At 34.1% G+C, this 21,278-nt stretch overlaps 1 protein-coding gene across 1 annotated transcript; it reads left to right on the forward strand.

Annotated features, from left to right (window-relative positions):
* Positions 1-3,441: 3,441 nt before the first annotated feature.
* Positions 3,442-3,805, forward strand: LOC141550430 (large ribosomal subunit protein eL38). The gene has a single exon (XM_074281083.1). It carries the CDS (start codon positions 3,516-3,518, stop codon positions 3,726-3,728), a length of 213 nt encoding a protein of 70 aa, XP_074137184.1. The 5' UTR covers positions 3,442-3,515; the 3' UTR covers positions 3,729-3,805.
* The last annotated feature ends 17,473 nt before the right edge of the window (positions 3,806-21,278 follow it).

Consider the following 21,278-nt stretch of genomic DNA (forward strand, 5'->3'; position numbering starts at 1 on the left):
ATACTCTAGGAACTTTTGTAACACTTTGGCTCTGTTCTACTTCCCTTTTCACTTCCCAAGTTGTCAAGTATAGCTATATTAATAAATCCAGGCAGTTAGTCAGCAATTATTTATTAAGCACTTACTGTGTGCTAGGTACTTTGCTAATCCAGCCAAATATATTTAAATAAAGGCTGAGTGCAATATCTGACATAGTCACCAGTTGGTGCTCAAAACCCATAAACACCTGAGCTTTCCACTCTGCCTATCTATACCCTGACAAGTTGCTTTCTAGTGGGGTGGCAGCCTCAGCCAACTGGAAGCCATTTGTATCCTTAAGACTGAAGCTCAGAAATAGCCTTTTTGATCCCTAGGGCATAGAATTTCAGTTTAGTCTGGGAAATGAAAAGAGATGTTCATATGAGTGTTAAAATACAAAATCTACTGTTTATTTCTTAAATAAGAGCCCTCATATCTCTTAGGAGTTTTCAATTATCTTAGGTCACTTCCTATAAAATTCACACATTCAAACAGTATATCATGTTCACATAATTTTTAACAATATGTAAAAGATTGCAAAATCATGTATAACCATATCCATTGTGCCTGAAACCTCTCAGAACCTACGAGATAATTCAGTGTAGATGAGAAAATCCTGGATACCCATACTTTTGGTTGATGGAAAAGAAATGGAGAGGTGGGATAGACAAGAAAGAAATAATCCTGGGGAATAAATAGAAGATGGGGAAAAAGAAGGAATGTGATCGATATTGGTATTCTATAAATAAAAGTGATCTGCTGTCCCTCTATTGCTCCTCTTCATTTTACTTTGTCTAGATCTGGGTCACTGTTTCTTACATTTTTTTTCCCTTTTTATTCTCCCTTAAGATTCACCCTCAGAAGGTGACATATGTTTTATTTGTCACTCTTTTTTTTCCTTTGCCTCTTCTCTTTCTCTTTAAACCTTCTCTCTCCTCTTTCTTTTCCTGCCTGTGTTCTTTTTGGGTTTATTATTTTTCTAAACCAGTCTTTCTGGGTATGTGTAAAATGTAGGGATCCGTTCAACCATACTTTGTTTAGTTCATTTCAGAATGAAGTTTATTTGTTCCTTATTCTTTTGATGTTTTCTATACTTTTCCTTTCGTGCACCTTCTTCCTCATTTCTTTTTTGTTGTACTCCTTTCTCTGTCCTTTTTCTTTCATTTCTTAAAACCACACACACACACACACACACAAAAATAGAACTAATTATTTCCAGACTCATGTTTTTCTAATTTAACTTTATCTGTGATTCTGGAAGACATTGGGATTCTGAAGGGATACTATCTTTTCTCTTCCCATTAGGATGGAAATAGGTCATCATTGTATAATAATAATAATAACAATGAACATTTATGTTACTGTGCTATACATTTTACAAATGTCATCTCATTTGTTCTTTGTAACATCACTGTGAGGTTAGTGCTATTTTTATCTCTATTTTACAGATGCAGAAACTAAGGTTAAGTAAGCTGAAGGCCAGTAAAGTGTCTGAGTCCACATTTGCATCTGCAGTTCATTATGACTCTAGGCCCAGTATTTGATCTACTGTAACACCTAACTACCTCTTTAAATTTTAGCCCCTTTCAAATGCTTAAATGTATTTACCTTTCTAGTTTTCCCTGGATTCCAGTGTTTGTATTTCAAAACTTCTAGTCATCTCTGGACTCTTCATCAGGAAGAGGACTTGAAAGTCCTCTATTTCTATTAAAGGTTCATTTCTCCAATGCATTACTTTAGAATTAAATTTGCAGAGTAAATTAGTCTTATGTAAGCTTTTAATTTTTGACCTTTGGAGTATTGTTTTTTAAGATTTTACCTCTTATGGGTGTTTCAACATAACCTTTTGTGATGCTGACTAGGTTTCTTGGAGATTGAACTCTTTCTGATTATTTGCAGTATTTTTCTTTGACATGGAAATTCTGGATTTGGGTTTTGACATATTGAGGAATTTTCAGTTTGGGATTTGTTTCAGGAGATGATTAGTGGCTTCTTTCTTTTTTCACTTTGTTTTTGGTTTCTGATAGATCTAGGTAGTTTTATGACCTTGTAATATAGCATTCACTTTTTTTGGGTTATAGTGTAGACACTTTAGTGATTTTTAAATTCTCTTCTTGACATGATTTATAGTGGTTTTTGATACTAAATACTATACATGTTCTTGCATTTTAAAAATCTTTAAAATTTGTTTTATTATTTCTAGTCTCCTGTAGTCATTGAGCTCTGTTTGTTTCATTCTATTTTTTTTTGAAGTAATCTGCTACTTGGGTAAGTTTTTTCATGTTTCATTTTAAGCTAACAATTTTCCTTCCATTTTTTTCTCCAGAGGTCTTGTTGTATTTTTTAGACTTTTGCTTCATTTTGCTCAGATAACTCTTATGCCCAAGCCTTTTATTTATTTATTTTTTTATTTTTTATTTTTTTTTTTGAGACTCTGCTTGTAGCTGTGGAATTAATTTCCTTTTGGGTCACTCTTGATTGATTTTATTATTTAATTGCCTTCCATATCTTCTATTTATGCATATTTCTAGCAAATTAGTTCCTAGTTTGAGACTTTGTATCAGGGATACTCTTGCTCCCTTGGATAAGGTGATCAGGCCCTGTTTTGTCCTGATTTTTATTTTTTGAGTTCTATTAGTGACTGCAACCCTCCTGCCCCTGCCTACCAGTGTATCTTGCATTGAGAGCACTGGCAAGCTTTAGGTTTTCCCTTGATTATCTTGAGAGAAAAACTTCATGATCTTTAAGATCTCCTATATCGTGGCTGGCTTTTCACGCCAGAAAATTCTGTGGACCTCTGGTACTCCTGAAGCCTTTCTGATCAAAGAGCTGGCTGGCTTTCCTATTGTTTGGCTATATTTGTGCTGGCTTCTCTAATGGGATCACACTCCTAACGTCTGCAAATCATGGCTGTCTTTTTGTGTAGTTCTGAGATAGATGAAGGTAATTATTGTTGGTTCCCTTTGGATTGCTTGACCATTATTTAATCTATTCCCCTTTTTAGACCTTTCTAGGCTACATGTGGAAGAACTATGCTCTTCTGAGACCCTTCATGTTGCTATCTTGACTAGATATCTCCATCTTACTTATTTTTGTTATCCCCCAGTGCCTAGCACTGAGTTGAATTAAATTCTAGTTCAATGTTTACACACATATACATATATATGTATGTATGTATACACATATGTATATATACCATATATAACTTGAAGGTCTTTCTATTCCAAAATATCTTATAAGTTTCTTTAAATTCTTTGTAGTCATCAATATTTTTAAAAAAATATTGAACTAAATGTAAAAATAAGAAAAAATAGAATAGAAAAAAAGAAAAGAAGAAAATGAAACATTGTCCAGCAGATCATCAGAGAGAATTCAATATATAAAATAGTAAATTTCCATTTCAAGAAAGCATATATAGCGCTTTTCCGTCTTCCTCTGCTGCTTAGCAGTTGTTAGACGTCTCGGGCCGCACGCAGCCCCCTCGTCCTGCCGCCGCCATGCCAAGAAAAATTGAGGAAATAAAAGACTTCCTGCTCACAGCCAGGCGAAAGGATGCCAAATCTGTCAAGATCAAGAAAAACAAGGACAATGTGAAGTTTAAGGTTCGGTGCAGCAGGTACCTGTACACGTTGGTCATCACAGACAAAGAAAAGGCAGAGAAACTTAAACAGTCCTTGCCACCTGGTTTGGCTGTGAAGGAGCTGAAGTGAAGGAATTATTCAATGTTCCGCCTGTATTAAAATAATAGGGAAAAAAAAGAAAAAAAAAAAAAAAAAAAAAAAAGAAAGCATATATAGCAATAGAAGAAATTATATTCATGAATGTTCCTCTTTGTTTCTTTGTAGGTTATTCTCTGCTGAGCACTTTTAACTTTTAATTCTTTTTTCCCCTTTCCTTCCCCCATCTTCCTTAATCCAAGTTAAGCAAAATATATTTATATATACATATATATGTTTATATACACATTCACACCCCCACAGACCCCCCCCAACAGATCTATATACATATATACTTAGATATACTTAGATACATATATATGTATATTCACTTACTTATATATAAACATGCCTCTAAAACAATAAGAATATAGTTGCTATATAATGTAGTTTTCTCCCTTGATTGTCAATCTTTCTCATTTGATTTGTAAAGTCTTTTTTGAGTTTTTCTATAAATTCTCTTTGGATAGGGTGCCATTAATATTACTTTTGAGGGTAGAAGAATCTTTTTGTTACTTCAGTGTTCTCTGAAGATGAACTCTGGCTTTCCCTATTCTCATAGTAAGTTTTTATAATTGGGTTCTTTCTTCTTTGCCAGTTCATTTTTTTTTTTTTTAATGAGAAGTATTATTGTAAGTACCTCTAATCCTGGGGTGAGAGGGTGACCTGGAACCCCAAACCAAAACCCCCCTTCCCTTCCTGCAAGTGCCCATAGCCAGTCACATCCCTGCTCTACTTCATCCACCTAGGGTGAAGTCTCAGCAGCACAGCTGGGCCTGATGTTCCTAATCAGCAAAGGTACCTTCAGTATTCCTGTACTCAGACCCCCAAATCAGAATGCTGTTCAGGAGATAAAAGTTTCTATGATTCCATCTGAGGTTCCAGCCAAACCCATGAGGAGTCCCCACTTGCTGTTTCTTTGGGGCTAGCCTGGAGGTATTTGGACTTCACATTGCTTAATCCCTGGTCTCAAGTTTTACTTCAAGTCTTTCTGAGAATCTCTGTTCTATCTGAGACTTCTTGGTTTTTTCTCGTCTATGTTTGCTCTATTTGTTCTGTTTGTAGGGGAAATCTGGAGAGTCTGAAGTTAACTGATCTATTCCACTAACTTCTCAGAATCTTCCTTAGTCATTAGTCTTGACTGCATGGGAATATTCTATTACATTCATATACCATTTGTTCTGCACTCTCTAGTCACTATGTACTTAAATTGTTTCTAGTTCTTTGTTATCACAAATTATGCTACTATGAACATTTTAACCTATATACAAATATGAATAAGAAACACATATGAATATATAGATATATACATATGAATATATATTATTAGAATATGTACATATGAATGTATGCATTATGTGTATGTATATATATGTATATTATTTCTCTGCCTTTTTTTTCTTCCTCCTTCACTTCTGCCTCATGATTTATTAACTTTTCTTGTATAATTCCAAATTGTTTTCAGAACTGGTTGAACCAATTCACAATTTCATTATGGAGGCAAACTCAGTGAGAGAAGTATGGTATGGTTAGAGAGCCCTCCTCAGTCAGCAAGTTCTGAGTTCAAGTTTAGTCTTTGTCACATACTGGGGCAAGACCTTGGGCAAATAATTTAACCTTTCTGATATATATCTGATATATATCTGTTATGATTTATATTTTGAACATTTTGGGGGAGTATGTGGTTATTATAACATGCATTTCTCTTTGGAAAACTTTATGTCTCTTGCCTTTAAAATAACTTAATAGTATTTTTTCTAATTACATATAAAGATAGTTTTCAACATTTATTTTTCTAAAACTTTTGAGCTCCAGTTTTTCCCCTTCTTTACTTCCCTTCCCTAACTCCAAGATAGCAAGCAATCTGATATAGGTTATACATGTACAATCATGTTAAACATGTTTCCACATTGATCATGTTATGCAAGAATGCTAAAACAAAAGGGAAAAACCATGAGAAAGAAAAAAATAAAATAAAACATAAAGGTGAAAATAATATACTTTGATTTGCATTCAGACTCCATTATTCTTTCTCTGGATTGTTCAGCATTTTCCATTACTAGTCTCTTGAAATTGTCTTGGGTCATTGCATTGCTAAGAAGAGTAAAAGTCCATTATAGTTGATCATTACACAATGTGCCTTCATGATGGACAATGTTATCCTTGTTCTGCTCACTTCACTCAGCATCAGTTTATGTAAATCTTTCTAAGTTTTTCTGAAATCTGCCTGCTCATTATTTGTTTTGAAACAATAGTATTCCACTGCATTCATATACCACAACTTGTTCAAGCATTTCCTAATTGATGGGCATCACACCACAAAAAGAGCTGCTATAAATATTTTTGTACATGTAGATTGTTTCTCATTTTGTGATACAGACCTAATAATGGTATTACTTTATCATTTTTTTTTTCATCATGGAGTGCTATAGTGAAAAGTATGTTGAATTTGGAGTGAAAGGACCTGGGTTCAAAATATGATTCTGCTACTTAATACTTGTGTCATTTAATCACTCTGACCCTAAGTGTCTCATTTGTAAAAGAGGAGGTTAGACTCTATGACTTCTAATCTTTTCCCCAGGAGCAAATCTATCATCCTGTGGTTCCTGTATGTTTTAAATGTTAAAATTTTATTGGTGATAATTATTTACTGTTTTTTCCAAATCCAAATCTTTTCTTTTGATTTCACTGTGATGGTATTGTTTTTATTACTGTAAAATCATATTATTTGTGACTAAAAGTGGTCTATTGTATCTTTTATGATCTTTCTATCCTTTTTTTTTTAATTTAGAATTTTCCTTCCAGCTATAATAGCAAGAAATATAAACTTTCATTCTTCTATATATATTTTTTAAATGCTGAGGCAGAACAGCACAATAAGTAGAGACTTAGACTTGGAGTCAGGAACACTAAGGTTCAGCTCCTCCCTCAGGCATTTTCTAGCTATGTGATTCTGATAAAACTCTTAATTTTTCTAAACCTTAGTTTCCTCATCTGTACAATGGACATAATAGCACCCATTTCACAAGGTTGTTGGAAGGATCAAATAAGTTCATTTGTATAAAGGGCTTTCCAAAATTTAAAGTACTATATAAGTGTGAACTCTTGTTATCATAATATGACTTTTAATGAATAATACATTTATCAATTTAATGTGTAGACTATTTATCCATTAGGAAATTTTTGTAGGATACAATGTGAGCTGCTGATATAAGCAAATTATATCATCATGTTCATAATTATTTTTTAACAAGCTATTTCTTAGTTCTTCATATAATTTGTCAAAAAGGGAATTTCTCAATAGGTTATATAGACTGCTGTGTTTATTTATGTTATTTATGTTTTACTCACTTGTTCTAGTCTAGTACCAGAAAACATCAATAATTTAATTTTATAACGTAGATTGAAATCTGGCAGTGCTACAGTCCTTTGCTACTTTTTAAAAAAATGTCCTCCTTTTTACTTTTTAGTCCTTAAATAATTTTTATTATTTTTTTCCTAATTGTACGAAACATATCTTTGGTAATTCAGCTGCATAGAACAAAATCTCAAAAATAATTTGGATGACATTGTCATTTTTGTTGGGATGGTACAACCCAACTGTGAACATTGAATATTTATTTAATTATCTAGGTCTACTATCTTTGTAAATTTAAAAAAAATATATATATATATATTCATAAGTCCTGTGTGTATCTTGGTAGGTTAAGTGATAGATATTTAACAAAATTTGTTGTTATCCTAAATAAAATCTCTCTTCTATATCTTTTTCCTCTATTTTATTTAGAAATATTTAGAAAGGTCAGATGTTTGTACTTTAATTTTTTAATCCAGGGTCTTTATTAAGCTATTTTTAATCTGAGTAACTTTTTAAATTTATTTTTTAGGGTTCTCAAAGAGGCAGCTACGTGGTGCAGGGCTCAGAGTCAGGAATATTTGAGTCCAAATATGACCTTAGATACTTAGTAGCTATGTGACCTTAGGCAAGTCACTTAATCTCTATTTGTCTCAATTTCTTTGTAGAAAATGGATAAAATAATATCATCTCTCTCTCACAGCGCTGTTGTAAGGATTAAATGAGATGTAAAAAAAACCCAAAAAACAAAACCCACAGTGCTTGCCATTTTAGGTGTTATATAAATGCAAATTCTCTTACCATACCATAACTTTATTTCTTTTTCTGATTTTACTACTATAGATAGCATTTCTAGTTACATGTGGTGAAGAGATTAGAAATCCTTACTTTATTCCTGATCTTACCTCTAAAGTTTGTATCTTTTACTCATTAACATAATGCTCATTTTCTTTTTAAAATAAAAACTTTTTGATCACATTAAGAAAGGTCCATTATATTTATTTATTTTTTTTTAGAGGCATTTAGGGTTAAATGACTTGCCCAGGGTCACACAGCTAGGAATTGTTAAATGTCTGAGGTCACATTTGAACTCAGGTCCTCCTGACTTCAGCTCTGGTGCTCTATGTCCTACACCACCTAGCTGCCCCTCCTTTATTCTTTTAAAAAAGTATTTCAATGAGTATAATTTCATGTCAAAGGATTTTTGTGCATTTATTTTCATAATTTCTGATTTTTATTATTTTTGTTCTTAATATGACTTATAATATTTACAATTTTTCTAATTGTATTCCTGGTAAAACTTTTTTTTTTTTTTTTTCCCTGAGGCTGGTGTTAAGTGACTTGCCCGCGGTCACACAGCTAGGAAGTGTTAAGTGTCTGAGATCACATTTGAACTCAGGTCCTCCTGACTTCAGGGCTGGTGCTCTATCCACTGCGCCACCTAGCTGGTAAAACTTTCAACTGGTTGTGGTAGATGATGAAAACATATATTTGCAAAGCCTTTTTAAGAGTATTTTATTTAATATTTTTGGGTCACTGTTCATTAGGAATATAGTTTTATAGCTTCTTTCTCTAATTTTCCCTCATTTCAGTATCATGACTATGTTAGCCTTATAGAAGGAATTCGTAAGATATTTTATTTCATGATTTTGTGAACATTTTATGTTGTAGAAGAATTACTTATTCTTTAATTATTTGATATAATTTACTGAACTTATAGTGCTCTTTTATTTTGGTTTTCATTAATGACTTATTGATTTATTCTTTTTAAAATTAAGTTATTTTGATCATTTCTGCTATTTCATTAAATTGGGCATTTGTATATTTGTAAATATCCATCCCTTTAATTTTTTTTTTTTAGTTTTAGTGGAATATAAATTTGCTTTAGTAGTTTCTAATGTTTCTATTTCTTCTTCTTTTGAGGCAAATTCTCTACTTTCTAATTTTCATTTTGGAAATATAGTTTTCCTCTCTTTTATGTCATACTCTCATTACATCCTTCCAGTTATCACTTATAGATTGGGTTTCTCGGGAGATAGCCACTTTGGGTTCAAGGTACACTGTGAGTCAACAATCCTGACACTAAGGTTTATGAAGTGAAGTGGTTCATGAATCCCCATAAATACATTATTTTTAATAGTTAGCCAGAGGATATGATTAACTTGAAGCAAAGGCATTCACTACAGTGGAATTATGAGAATAATTGCTACCAAACATTCTCCTAGGTGTACTTTCCCATAAATTCCCATGTAACATCAATGAGAATTGTGAATATATACATAAGTACATTAGTAGAAAGGCTCACACATTTAGAATATATCAGTGGCTAAAGCAATTCAACCCTTTAGTATTGCAAGGTCCTGATGTTCTTTTCCTTTCAAGTTATCCTTCTGATGCTTCTCCCTGATTGTAGCATTTGTGCTGGGCAGACAACTTAACTGGTCTCTCTGGGCCTTTTCTGCTCTTCAGTTCAACTCCTGATGACCAGGTCTGGCTCTTATTGATTAATGGAGGTCACACTCCTCAGAGCTCTCCCCTGCCTCAATGCCTTGACCCTACTTTTTCCTCAGTGTGGAGTCTCCTATTGGAAAAGCAGCTTCATTATAAGATCACATGGCTAAAAGTCAATTGACAAATGTTCAAAGGATATGAACAAGCAGTTTTCTAATGAAATCAAACCAATATATAGTCATATGAAAGAAATGTTCTAAATCTGTATTGATTAAAGAAATACAAATTAAAGCAACTTTGAAATATCATTTTATACCTACCAGAGTAGCTAAAATAATTGAAGGAGAAAACAAAAAATGTTGGCAAGGAGGTGGAAAAATTGGAACATTAATTCATTTTTGTTGGAATCATGAACTGATCCAACCATTTTGGAGAGCAATCTGGAACTATGACCAAAGGAGAAAGGAAAAAAAATCTATATTCTAAAATGTAACTCTCTTTGTGATGGCAAAGAACTGAAAATTGCAGGGTTGCACTTCAATTGGGGAATAACTGAGCAAATTATAGTTTATGATTGTGATAGAATACTACTGTGCTATAAGAAATGAGTTCAATGATCTTAGAAAAACAGGAAAAGACTTGTACAAAATAATGAAGAGCAAAATGAGCAGAACAAAGAAAATATTATATACAATAATAGCAATGTTATTTTAACAATTTTGAGCAAATAAGTTATTTTGAGTAATAAAAATACCCAAATTAACTATACAGGTTATACAAAGAAAGATACTACTTGCATTTCATCTGGTGAAAATATGTATAGAATAATTTTACATCTCCCCAACCAAAACACCCTCACATACTCTCATATACACACAATATATATACATACACATACTCCTTATATGTCTAACAGTAGTCATCCCTAGGATGGGAAGGAAGAGGGAAGAAAAAAAAGGGAAAAAAAGAAATTCACATGGTGATAGCTTTGTATGTTTGAGAGGAATAACAAGTTTTGCATAATAGTTTTGCAGTTTCATATGCAATCATCTTTTTTATTTTATTAAGTTATGGAAATGCTTGTTTTATTCCAGAAACCAAAAACAAACCAAAAACTAAATAGAAACAAGAATCACAGCTAATAGGGGTGGGAAGGATACACAAATTTCTTCTCTAACCCCTAAGAGGGGAAGAGCAATTCTCTTTCAAGAACTAGGTTCTTTATTAGGTGAAAATCCTCTCATGTATTCTCAGAGCTCTCTTCTACCTTACTTTACTGCTTAGAAATTGGATCTAAGTTTTTTAAGTGATATGTGGCTGATTTTTGGCCAACTCATAGCTAGATACCTTCATTAATTTTGATCAGGCAGTTAAATTTTGATTGAAGAATTTCTTAATATATTGTAAATTTATCACAATGTTGACGAATATTTGTACTTAATTCAAAATCTCAATTAAGACCTGATATCAAGATCTATTATCTCTGTAATTGGCCCCTAGTCTTTTGCAATTGCTTCATTTGAGCAGGGGAAAGGAAAATAAATTGGTTAGGAATATACTGATCAATTCTTCTCCCATTGGAAAATGTGTTATCTATCTTATTGTGCTTCTTTTAGAAAATAGATTTTAGGGTTTTTGAAGAATCCATTTCATAGTATTTTTTTTCAAGAAGTGAGCTTTTTAATGACCAAGCACCTTGGAATCATTGAAAACACTGTACAATTTTACAAATGCAATGCAGGGCAGCCTTGTTCATTTTTGGGCCTACATCATTATCCATCTGCATTTCTTGACATGTGCATGTGTGTACACATGCATACATGGATGAATTAATTTAGTGAACTATCCATCTAATAGTATGTTGAAATTTGGTTCATGTGTTTTTCACTTGCTTTTTTTTTCTTTTTTAAAAACAAAATTAAATTTTTTTTTTAGTTAAAAAGCATCTGCCTTCTCTTTTCCCTACCTTTATCCCTTTTACCTTAGAGGAAAAAAAATCAAAACAAATGCACATGATCAAGCAAAACACATTTTTATATTAACTATGTCCAAAAAATGCATGTTTTACTCCATATGTGTATCCATAGTCCTATTCAGGAGAATGGTTATTTTCTTAATTATAAAACTTTTGGAATCATTTTCATAAAAGTCAAGTTGTGAAAGAAAACATAGATCTTCTACCCTAATGATAATGAAAACTTTCGAGAAAAATTAAATTAAAAAGAGATAGATGCATTTCCCTTTGCTTGAGTTCATGGAAGACTTTTCAGGATTTTTTTTCCCTGAAAGCATCCTGCTTATAATTTCCCATAGAACAATAATATTCTATCACAAGCACATATCACAGTTTGTTTGTTTGTTTTGGTAGATCCAATTTTTTTTCTTGCAGTTTATTATATTTTAACTTTTTTTTCTTTTAGAATTTTTAGTTAAAAATTCTTTCAACACTCAACGAGAAGGCAATCAGTTGTATATGTGAAATCATGCAAAACATATTTCCACATTAGTTATATAGTAGAAAAAAAAGCAAGAAAAAAGGTAAAACTTTGCACTTAGAAGTCATCACTGTTTTCTGTGAACAAGGATAACATTTGTTCATTTTCCTTTTCCCCTTTCCCATACATCCCTTTTTCTCACCTCTTAATTTTCTTTTGAGATCATTCCAATATAATTGACAAAAAGTTATATCTTCTGTCTATGTAGATTGCTTGTAACTCTTCTAAAAAAATTCTTAGTTGTTACATGCATCATCTTTCTACATGGGAATGCTAAGAGTTTAACCTTATTAAGTCCTTTATGATTTCTCTTTCATTTTTACATTTTAATGCTTCTCTTGCGTCTTGTGTCTGTATATAAAATTTTTTGTTCAGCTCTGATCTTTTTACCAAGAATGTTTAGAACTACTCTATTTAATGAAATACCCATTTTATCCTAAACAATTATATTCAGTTTTTCTGGGTAGGTATTATTTGTTGTAATCCTGGGGGATTTGCCTTCTAAAATATAATATTAAAAAACCTTCACTTCTTAAATATGGAAGCTACTGTAACATAAGATCCTGATTGTGACTCCATGGTATTTGAATGGTTTCTTTCTGGATATTTGCACTATTTTCTTCTTCACCTGGGGGACCTGGAATTTGCCTATCATATTCCTGGGTGTTTTCATTTTGGGATCTTTTTCAGGAAATAATCAGTGCATTCTTTCAATTTCTACTTTACCCTCTGGTTTTACAATATTGGGATGGTTTTCCTTGATAATGTCGTGAAAGTGATGCCCAGGCTCTTTTTTTGATCATGATTTTCAGATAGACCAATAATTTAAAAATTATCTCTCCCGGGTCTATTTTCTAGATCAGTTGTTTTTCCAATGAGATATTTCACATTTTTTTCTATTTTAAAAATATTTTTGGTTTTGCTTTATTGTATCTTGATTTCTCATAAAGTCATTAGCTTCCATTTACTCAATTCTATTTTTTAAGAAATTATTTTCCTCAGTGACTTTTTGTACCTCCTTTCTCAACTGGATAATTTTGCATTCTTCTCCTCATTATTTTGTATTTCCTTTTGTACCACTCTCAATTCTTTTCCAACTTTTCCTCTATCACTCTTGCTTGATTTTCAAAATCCCTTTTGAGCTCTTCCATAGTCTAAGCTGAATTTTCATTTTTCTTGGAGAGTTTGAATGTAGGAGCTTTGACTTTGTTATCATCTTCCAAGTGTTTCCATCTTCCTTGTTACCATTTAACTTTCTATGATCAGAAACTTTTTTTATGGTCTGCTCATTTTCCTAGCTTATTATTCAGCTTTTAGAGCTCTGTTTCCAGGATGGAGGGTATACTGTCCCAAACTTTTGTGCAGCTGTTTCAGAAATCCTTCTAGGAATTTGACCACAAACACTCTTTTCTGCTCTGGAGTTGTTAGAGTGTTCTGTTCCCCAGGACTATTCAATCCAGCGTGTTAAAGTACCAGAGTCCTTTGCTTACACTAGAGTTGCTGGGTTTGGGACAAGGGCTGTTCTGGCTCTGCTGCTCTGGGACTGCACACCAGACTCCTACCCTTGCTATAAACCCTCTCCACTGACCTTTCAAGTCCTTGTTGATTTCCCCAGACTGCTAGAGCAGGGCTGGGGCTGCAACTCTAAGATTGCATGCTGGGCTCCCACCCTAGAGACATAGACCTTTTCTGCTGATCTTCTAATTTGCCTTTGGCTGGAAAATGTTTATTCCTTTTTTTGTGGGTGTTTGTGGGGTAATGCTTTAACATTTGTTTAGAGTTATTATATAAAGGAATTTGGAGTGGTTTGGGGGAGAAGTTGGGAAAGTTCTTACCTTTAGCCCATTTTCTTTCTCTTTTTAGTTGATGTTTTTTAATGAAACATATTTTTGTACTAATTTACAAATGCAGATGAGAAATCAAAGTCTTAAAGTTCTGGAAAAGTGAGGGAAGAAACTACTAGAAAGCGGAAGAAAGAAAAAGAAGGAAGGAAGAGAAGAAAGGAGATAAAAAGGAAAGAGGAGAAAGGAATTCTTGAATATCTAACATATTTTTTGACGATTCTTAAGATGTCACTTTCCAATAATTATTTTCCAAGAGAAAAGGATAACTACACATTTAAAAAATCAAACTATAAGTACAATAAAGACCTTTATAATTAACACTTCATCCATACTCACAAAAAGCCTGGCAGACTCATTCCATTTACAAAACAATTATTTAATGACAAGATGCAGAGATGAGGACTTATATTACTAAGACTTCATTACTGTCACAAAGTGTATATATATCCTCACAGTAATATTTACTAGTTTATAGTGAAGTGCTAGTATTAATAATTAAAACCAAATAACATTTACCATAATAAATCAACAGAGTATATTTGCTACAGTAACAGACTTTGGTCTATTTAGGTCAGTTTTTTCACTAATTCTCAAAATTTAGTTCTGTTCAGAGAAGTTTTTTGGAGGTATAAATTTTACCTTTGGAAATAGACAGTGATGTGGTGTCAAGAATACTTGATTTGTATATTGCTTACTGTCTTAGGGAGGAAGAAGGAAAGAGGGAAGAAGAGATTTTGGCACCTCAAAATTAAAAAATGTTAAAAAAATTGTTTTTTTTTTATGTAATTGAATAATACTCCAATTATTTAAACAAACAGACAAAGAATACTGGATTTGGCATCAGATGACCTGGATTAGAATCCTAACTGGACATTTTATTACATTATATTGGTCATGCCACTTTATCATTCTAGATCACAGATTTTTTATATATTAAATAAGAGAGTTGAATTAGATGATCTCCAAGTGTTCTTCCAGTTCTAAATCCTCTGGCTATATGTAATTTAGCATTTATTCCTACTATATCATTAAATCAGACTTGTTATTCTATTTAGTTTAGAGGTTTTCAGATCTTGATTCTACCATGTTGAACTGTCTCCCTCCCAGCTTTGAGTCATTTACACATCTGAAAAAGTATTCCATCTATTTCTTCATCCAAGTAACTGATAAAAGTGTGGAACAGAACAGAGCCAAAACAGAGCCTTTGGACGTTCTGTGGGAGCTCTCCCTTCAGGCTAACATTGATCCATTAATCACTACTCTTTTGGTCCAGTCATTCAACCAGATCTAAATCCACTCATCATTCAGCCCATGTTTTTTCATCTTGTCTGACAGAATATTATGAGATAGAGACATACAAAAAGTATTTTTTGCAATGAGGCAAGAAGCAGTAAAGACATATTCATTTGACAGAATGAATAGTAAAAATGGGTCCCTGCCTGTTATCTGGTAGGTCTTAATTTGATCTAATCCAATAAATTTTTTTTTTATTAAGTGCCTACTATATGCAAAGAACTGTCACAAATTTTACTTTCTACATAAGCCTTTTGTGGTTCCTCTCTTCCCTCTTTCTGCCAAGCCCATGCCTTCCCTCTGAGATTACTTCCAATTATGTTGTGAAAATTTTGGATTTATCTAGTTGTTTGCATAGTGTCTCTCCCTCTAGAAAATGATCACTTTCAGGGCAGAGACGGTATTTTTGCTTTTGTTTCCTCAGAATTTAGCATAGTGCCTATAGCAAGCACTTAATAAATGCTTATTGATTGACTGATATAGACAAGTTGATACAAATAAGCAAACAGACAAAAGTCCTGAATGAGATGAGTTGAGATCTTTCAAGACAATTGTGAAAGTCGAGTAAGGCTTCATCTATTTCAGAGTTTGAGTAGGCTTGAAGGACTTTGAGCATTGATTCAAGGACATAATCGAGTCCCCTTCCTGCTACCTTCCCATGACACAACTTCCTCCCTATTTCAGTCAAATATGGGCAACTATGTACTTATTGGTCAAGTTCAATTTCATGGGTAGATCTCGCGGTTAGAATGTAAGACTCTCAGCCAATGAGGCTGAGAGTCAGTGGTGGGAGGGGATGTTTTGCATTAGGGATTAAAGGTGCTGTCCTGCCCACAGGAGGCTCTTCCTCTCTTTTTGTTTGCTGGAAGGGTGGGACGCCCTTCTCTCGAGAATGTACAATAAACTTTGTTTTTCTCTAGAGCTCTCTCCAGCTTTTTTTTTATTAAATGGTGACCCCTCACCATTTCCGTACCACACAGTCTCTATTTTCAAGGAGGTGACATTCTACTAGGGGTATACACATGAACACTGATTATACCTTTGCATCATACAAGATAGTTTGAGGAGGGGAAAACTGCATGAACAACAAAGAAGACCAGGAAAGGCTTCCTGTAGGACAATGATGTCAAACCCAAATAGAAATGGGGGCCACTAAAATGTACATAAAATCTCTGCAGCCTCATGTGACTTAGAAAACCACATATTAATATTATTTTTATTTATTTTGTTAAAAATTTTCCAACTACATTTTTGTCTGTTTAGATTTATATTTACATACATGGGCAACTAGGTAGTATAGTGAATAAAGTGCAGTGCTTGGAATCAAGAAGATCTGAGTTCAAATCCAGCCTCAGACTCTTATTAGCTGTGTGACTCTGAGCAAATCACTTAACTCTGTTTGCCTTAGTTTCCTCATCTGTAAAATAGGCTGAAGAAGAAAATGGCAAATCACTCCAGTATTTTTGCCAAATGGGGTCACAAAGAGTCAAACATACTGAACAACAAGCCTATGTATTGTCTACATATGTCTAGTAGTCTGTTTGACACTTCTGCTATAGGTTTCATCTGAGCTAGGAACTGAAGGAAACTAGGGCTACTAGAAGATGGAGGTGAGGTGACATTCTAGATGTTCCTGTATTCTAGACATGGTTTACTTCACCCATGCAAAGTCACAAGGTGATATAGAACTCAGCTTCTTAAACTGTGGGTCACAACCCTATATAGCATCTCATACTGAATGTGGGGGTCACAAATTATGATTTGTTATCAATAAATGTTGGATTTGTATGCCTTACATATGTATGTACCTGTGGTTATATAAAAGTTTCTTGAGGAAAAACTTTAAGAAGTTCTGATATAGAATGCTGATTTCAGGGAACAGCAAGAAGCTAGTTTAGACAAAAATACAAAGTATATGAGGGGAAGTAATGTGAAATAAAGTTGGAAAGGTAATTGGATCTACAATGTGAAATGCCAAGCAAAGAAGGTTATATTTTATTTTAGTGGAAACAGGGAGTTACCAAATTTTTTTGAACAAGGAGCATAGTTTAGAGTTGGAAGGAATCTCAGAAGCCCTCTAGGATAATTCCTCATTCTGCAGATAACAAAATTGAAACCCCAACACACTTGCCAGGATTACATAGGTAGTAAATATTATAGAACGTAGATAGTCTGCTTTCAGGATCAATGCTTTTTCTACCCTAACATGCAGGAGAATGACATAGATTTAGGATCCAGAAACATTCCTCTGGCAACTCTGTTTAAGATTGACATAATTGGGGAGAAATTAAAATCTGAGAGTCAGGTAGGAGGTAAAGAGGGTCTTTATTAGAATGATAGTCACAAGACTAGGAGAAGAAGTAAGATGAAGAGATGTGGAGGCCACAGTGACAAAAATCAACAGATGGCATATGATAGGAGGTGGGGAAAAAAGGATGATTGAATTTGTGATCATAGGTGACTGGAAAGATGGTGGAGTCCTTAACAGGATTAAGGAAGTTTGGAGGAATGGAGGCTTTTTGAGGGAAGATAATGACTTTTGTTTTGGATATGTTGACTTTGAGATGTTGGTGGTACAATTTATTGGCAGTAAGGAGCTAAAGCTCAGGAGAGAGTTTAGTGTTAGATATATAGAAGTGGGAGTTATCTTTAAAGAGATAATTAATCCCATGGGAGTTATATCAGAAGAGAGGAAGTAGAGAGAAGAACATCTAGTATAATCCCTTCATGTTTATGGAACATGGTTGATAATTTTACAAAGATTCAGTGGGAATGTTCAGCTAGGGTAGAAAGAGCATAAGAAAGGAGCAGTATCAAAAAAGAAAAAAAAAAAAGAAGAAGGAAGGAAGGAGATGAGAATATCCAGGAAGAAGGGATGATCAACATAATCAAAAACTGCAGAGAGATCAAAAGGATGAAAACTGAGAAAAGTCTATCAGATTTAGTAATTAAGAGATTGACGGTAATCTTCGAGAAAAATGTCTATCAATTGGTAGGGTCAAGAACAAGGGTTTGAGGAAAGAGTGGTAAGAGAGGAACTTCCCTCTTTTTTTGGAGTTTGGCTGTCAAAAGGAGAGATCTAGGATGAATACTACTTATTTTAATTATTATTTTAAATTAGATATTAGTTAGGTCATGCTAGAAGTTCCAAGGAAGAAGATGAAGTCAGACAACATCCTGCCTCTCTCACTTGCCTATCCTTGTCCATCTTCCTGCCATTCCTGTTGATATTTGGATGTGATTCCAGTAGTATATAATATGATCCCTTTGATAATGGATGAGGTCAGTCCCTAGTCGAGGGTGGCAAAAAGGTAAGACATAAAAGTGGTGGGAACTTAACCTTACCAGTCAGAATAGTCTTGTCTTCCCCTATCCCTTTGTGCAAGAAGAGGTTTATAGAAAGAGTATGTCTTTTGGGAATGGAATGCTTATTTCTACCCTTTCCTACTAGCATTCAGGTACCAGGATGCCTCTGCTCCTTGGATCCTTAGTTCCTCAATGCTGCACTTTATCCTTCTGTACATCATTGGGTGAATAGATGAGGGAGGATGGTTTAGTTTTGCTTTCAAGATTGAAGTAAGATAACTTTTACTCATCTCTTTAAAGAATGTAGTAATCTAGCATTCTGATCCTTATTCCTTCTCATTTGGCTTCTGGTTTGGCTTTCAGTTTCCAATGGACTGAAGCTGAGAAGACCTATTTATTTCCACAGAACCTAGTGGATGGTGTTAGTGGTGGATGGAAGAGAAGAGACACCTGTAATGTCAACTTTCACTCTCCTTTCTTTCTCTTTTTCTGACCTGTGTGGGTGCTCTTCCCTCACTCCCTCAACCCTACAGGTACCAGTTTGCAGTATCAATTTTGGCCTTTTGGGCAAAATCCTATCCACGCTCCCCTGGGTATGATTCTGTTGCATGAGACTTTATCTAATAATGCTTTACTGAAATTCAGGTCCACCATGGCTGCAGTATTACTGTGACTGGATCCATTCAAATAGGTCTGTCAAAAAAGGAAATAACATTAGTCTATTATGATCTCTTTTTGAACTTATGCTAGTTCTTTTTGATTATTGCTTCCTTTTCTATCTGTACACAAAGGATATCTTTAATAATATGTCCTAGAATTTTGCTAGGAATCTAAATCAAGTTCACTAGACTGTTGTTTGAAGAATTCACCTTCTTTCCTTCTTTACCTCCTTGGTCCTACCTCACTCCAAACCATTTTTTGAAAATTGGAACTTCTGGGGCAGCTAGATGGCACAGTGGATAGAGTACCAGCTCTGAAGTTAGGCGGACATGAGTTCAAATGTGAACTCAAACACTTAATACTTTCTAGCTGTGTGACCCTGGGCAAATCACTTAACCTTAATTGCCTCAGCAAAAAAAAAAAAAAAAAAAAAAAATGGAACTTCTTACACCTTGTTATCCATAGCTAGGTAGCACAATGGATAGAGCATAGAGCCTATAAATAAAGACCTGATACTCTGTGATCCCAGGCAGATTCTGCCTGCCTTAGTTTCCTCAACTATAAAATTGAGCACCTACCTCCCAGGGTTTTTATGAAGATCAAATGAGATAATATTTGTAAAGCACATATATAGTACATTTGGGCTTACAGAATTGCATTCACTGAATGCTGCTAGATACTATATTATTAACTTCTTAGCTTGAGTTTCAATTCCTGGTTAATAGGAATGTTAAAAAAAAAACAAAAAACCAGGCTCTTTGAAGATCTTACCAAGTATCTTATGTAGCTTCAGGCAATCATGAAGAAAACTACTGATTCATGCACTAAATGTTTGAAAATGAGGAAATTTATTGCAGTTTTTAAAGGTACCTAACTTCCTCCTATAGTATAATTTAACTTTATGGAAAAGAAAAGTAAAATCCATTTCAGGGGCGTTCAAAATCATAGAATTGATGGGTCTTTAGAGATCGTCTCCATCGCTATGGGAAAACTGAAACTGGAGAATCAGGGCAGTTAGATAATACAATGGATAGAAAGCTAGACCAGGTCAGAAAGACTCATCTTCCTGATCTCAAATCTGTCTCAGACACTTATTAGCTATATTATCCTGGGCAATCCATTTTATCCTGTTTGCCTCAGTTTCCCCAACTGCAAAATGAGCTGGAGAAAAAATGGGCAAACTACTTGGTATCTTTGTCAAGAAAACCCCAAATAAGGTCATGAAGAGTTGAGAACTGAACAAGAAAATCAGATCCAGAGTGGGAAGAGGCTATAGAGGTCTTTTAGTGCTAACTTCTCATTTTACATCTGAGGAAGCTTGGAAACCTTGAACATTTTTTGCAAGCTGTCATAGATAGTAAGTCTCAGAGACAAGATGTGAACTGAAATTCTTTGATTGTAGTCAGTGTTCCCCCCCCCCCGCCCTGAGGCAATTGGGGTTGTGACTTGCTCAGGGTCACACAGCTAGGAAGCGTTAAATGTATGAGACCAAATTTGAACTCAGATCCTTCTGACTTCAGGGCTGGTGCTCTATCCACTGTGCCACCTAGCTGCCCCAGAGACAATTCTTTTTGAGGCATTTGGGTGGTGTGAGTCAAGTGCTGTCTTTGGAATCACAGAGACTTTAGTTCAAATCTTGCCTCTAGCCTGTGTGACTGGGCAAGTCATTTAAGCTCTCTGAGTTTCAGTTTCCTCATCTGTAAAATGAGGGTAATAACAGCACCTATCTCATTGGATTGTGGTGATGATCAAATGTGACAGTGCATGTAATATATTTTGCAACCCTTACAAAGTTATATAAATGCTAATTATTATTCTGTTCTACTATACTTTCCTAAATTAAATGACCCACCCAAGTGTATGGTTGACTGGTCAGAAAACTAAGACAAGAACTCGACTCTCTTGAGTCACAATCTGATTATTTCCCTACTACTCCATGCTACCTTTCAGTAAGCTACTCTATAATTTAAAAATGAAAGGAATTTATTTTTCCATCCAAAAGTTCTTGTAATCTTCTATGATGCTAATGCTCATAAGCCCATGTTTCAGAATGAAATTAGAATCATTAGGATATATGAGTGTACATAGTACCATAGCTTTCTGTTTTTTCTAAAATGTTAAGCACCAAATATAAATACTG

This window comes from Sminthopsis crassicaudata, chromosome 1, assembly GCF_048593235.1.
Source record: "Sminthopsis crassicaudata isolate SCR6 chromosome 1, ASM4859323v1, whole genome shotgun sequence".
NCBI lineage: Eukaryota > Metazoa > Chordata > Mammalia > Dasyuromorphia > Dasyuridae > Sminthopsis > Sminthopsis crassicaudata.